The sequence below is a fragment of the Echinococcus granulosus genome (assembly GCF_000524195.1).
Source record: "Echinococcus granulosus chromosome Unknown EG_S00019, whole genome shotgun sequence".
NCBI lineage: Eukaryota > Metazoa > Platyhelminthes > Cestoda > Cyclophyllidea > Taeniidae > Echinococcus > Echinococcus granulosus.
Genome location: NW_020170399.1, coordinates 1094535 through 1096448, shown reverse-complemented (window position 1 = coordinate 1096448; position 1914 = coordinate 1094535). Strand labels below are relative to the sequence as shown.

The 1914-nt window shown below is 42.9% G+C and overlaps 1 protein-coding gene across 1 annotated transcript; it reads left to right on the top strand. All coding sequences in view use genetic code 11, as the record gives it.

Moving 5' to 3' along the window:
- Nucleotides 1-57: 57 nt before the first annotated feature.
- EGR_03663 (hypothetical protein) lies at nucleotides 58-1334 on the top strand (the record flags this gene model as incomplete). The annotated part of the gene is made up of 6 exons (XM_024492912.1): nucleotides 58-120; nucleotides 197-344; nucleotides 435-538; nucleotides 886-928; nucleotides 1002-1174; nucleotides 1260-1334. 6 exons carry the CDS (start codon nucleotides 58-60, stop codon nucleotides 1332-1334), a joined length of 606 nt encoding a protein of 201 aa, XP_024352795.1.
- Nucleotides 1335-1914: the final 580 nt, after the last annotated feature.

Below are 1914 nucleotides of genomic sequence, written 5' to 3'. Positions count from 1 at the left end.
GGGATTTTCTTACTCTTCTTTTACACAATCCTATCCTCTTACCTCTCCCTCTTCAGCATGGGCTGCGTTATTTCCTGTGGCTTGAAGCTCGTTCTTCAAATCCTCAATACCGTCCTCTGTGTAAGTGATGTGATAGGCATGCGATAGTCCTCACCATTTCTTGCCGAAGCAGCACTCAATTTCTTGTCCATTTCAGGTGGCCTTCCTGGCCGTCGCAGTGTTTGGAATTCTACTAAAATTCTCCAGATTTATGGTTCAACAGCTGTTGTCAAAGATTTTTGATCAATTTAATGTTAGTGATGAAGATTTGCGTCAGTTGGCTAGATTCATCACTGAAAACGCAGGTAGGTGATATCATAAATCACGCCATGCCACTTTGATACACACAAGTACTTTCGAAATGGCATAACCCGGTAGTAACTTATCTCCTACAGATGGTATCGCTATAATCCTCGTTGTGGTCGGATTGGCGCTAGCAGCTCTCTGTCTCATCGGGTGCATTGCTTCATGTTGCGAGCACAATGCACTGCTGAAGATTGTAAGTGGACTTAAGAGAGGTGAACTGGCAACGAATGAAGTCATCAAATTATTCACAGTGTTTTTTTCCCTTTTTCTTACTAGTATGTCATCATCCTGATTATTCTACTTGTCGCACAAATAATCGCCTTATCCGTGGTTTACTCTGATCCCACCAAATTGACTTCACTGATTCTTAAAGCAATGGAAAAACTTCTCCGGTTATTTGGTGATGGAAGTGAGGAAGGAAAAATGTCAACAGCTGTCTGGAATGCATCTATGACGGTATGTAACTGAAACGAATTAATTTGCTACCACGCTTAAAATGGCATCAGTTGTATACCTTTGAATTGGCTATTTTTATTACAGATGGGTCCAACATGCTGTGGCATGGATGGCTACGGTGATTTCGGTAGGTTTAGGAATAATTTGGGATATCCGCTTCTGCTATTGTACCTTTAATACTTGTTTGCTGCCCATTTTAGTTAAACTGGGCAAACAGCCGCCAGTACAATGTTGCAACATGACAGCTAGTCCGTGTGATCCTCAGGCAGCACAAACGGTTAATATGCCAGGATGTAGAGACAAAATCGTCAACTTTGCCGCATCAAGCATGAAGAGTTTATTGTTTGTTTCTATTTGCGCAATTCTGTCACAGGTGAGTCCCAAACCCGTTATTTGCACCACCACTAAGTATCGTGAGGAGAAGACATTTCCTGACACACTCTACCTCTACCTTTCAGGCCGCTCTCATCATGATTGTGATACTGCTAATTTGCTCGTCAACAAATGGTGGCGGCAAGAGAACATCAAAGTGACCCCTTGATTTACATATTACCTCTCTTCAACATCGCAAGGCCGTCCGTTCTTTCTAAATAAAACAAAGATATTATTTGTGTTTGAGTTGATTTGTGATATTTAGAAGGCACGGTAAATAGAGCAGTTGCCGTTTGCTTCGCCTTTGAATAGTTCATTCCTCTCAATCTGGTTGGAGATGATAGATCACCAAACTGCATCATGATCCACACATTATTGTTAACTACATTCAGAGCCATTAGATCTCGTATTCCATGGGACTGCTTTGCAGCAGATTGCTGAACTCGCAGGCAGGGAGGTGTGTGGATGAGGAGTGAGACTGTCAGTTGCCTCACTGAATGAAGGTGGTGGGGACTGCCCACTCGACGAGGATGTGGATGGATGAAAAATAGAATTTGTGAGATGAGTTGGTCTGGGTTGGATCAGATTGGCCTCTACGAAGAGGTGTGTTGATGGGTAAGGCCGTGAGGTCAGGTAGAGGGAGGGTATTCCTACTGGAGCTTAGCAAATATAGAGGGGAGCTGTTCGCTCTCTTTCAAGTAAGACTCACGATAAACTACCTTTTGGAAAACATTCTCACAT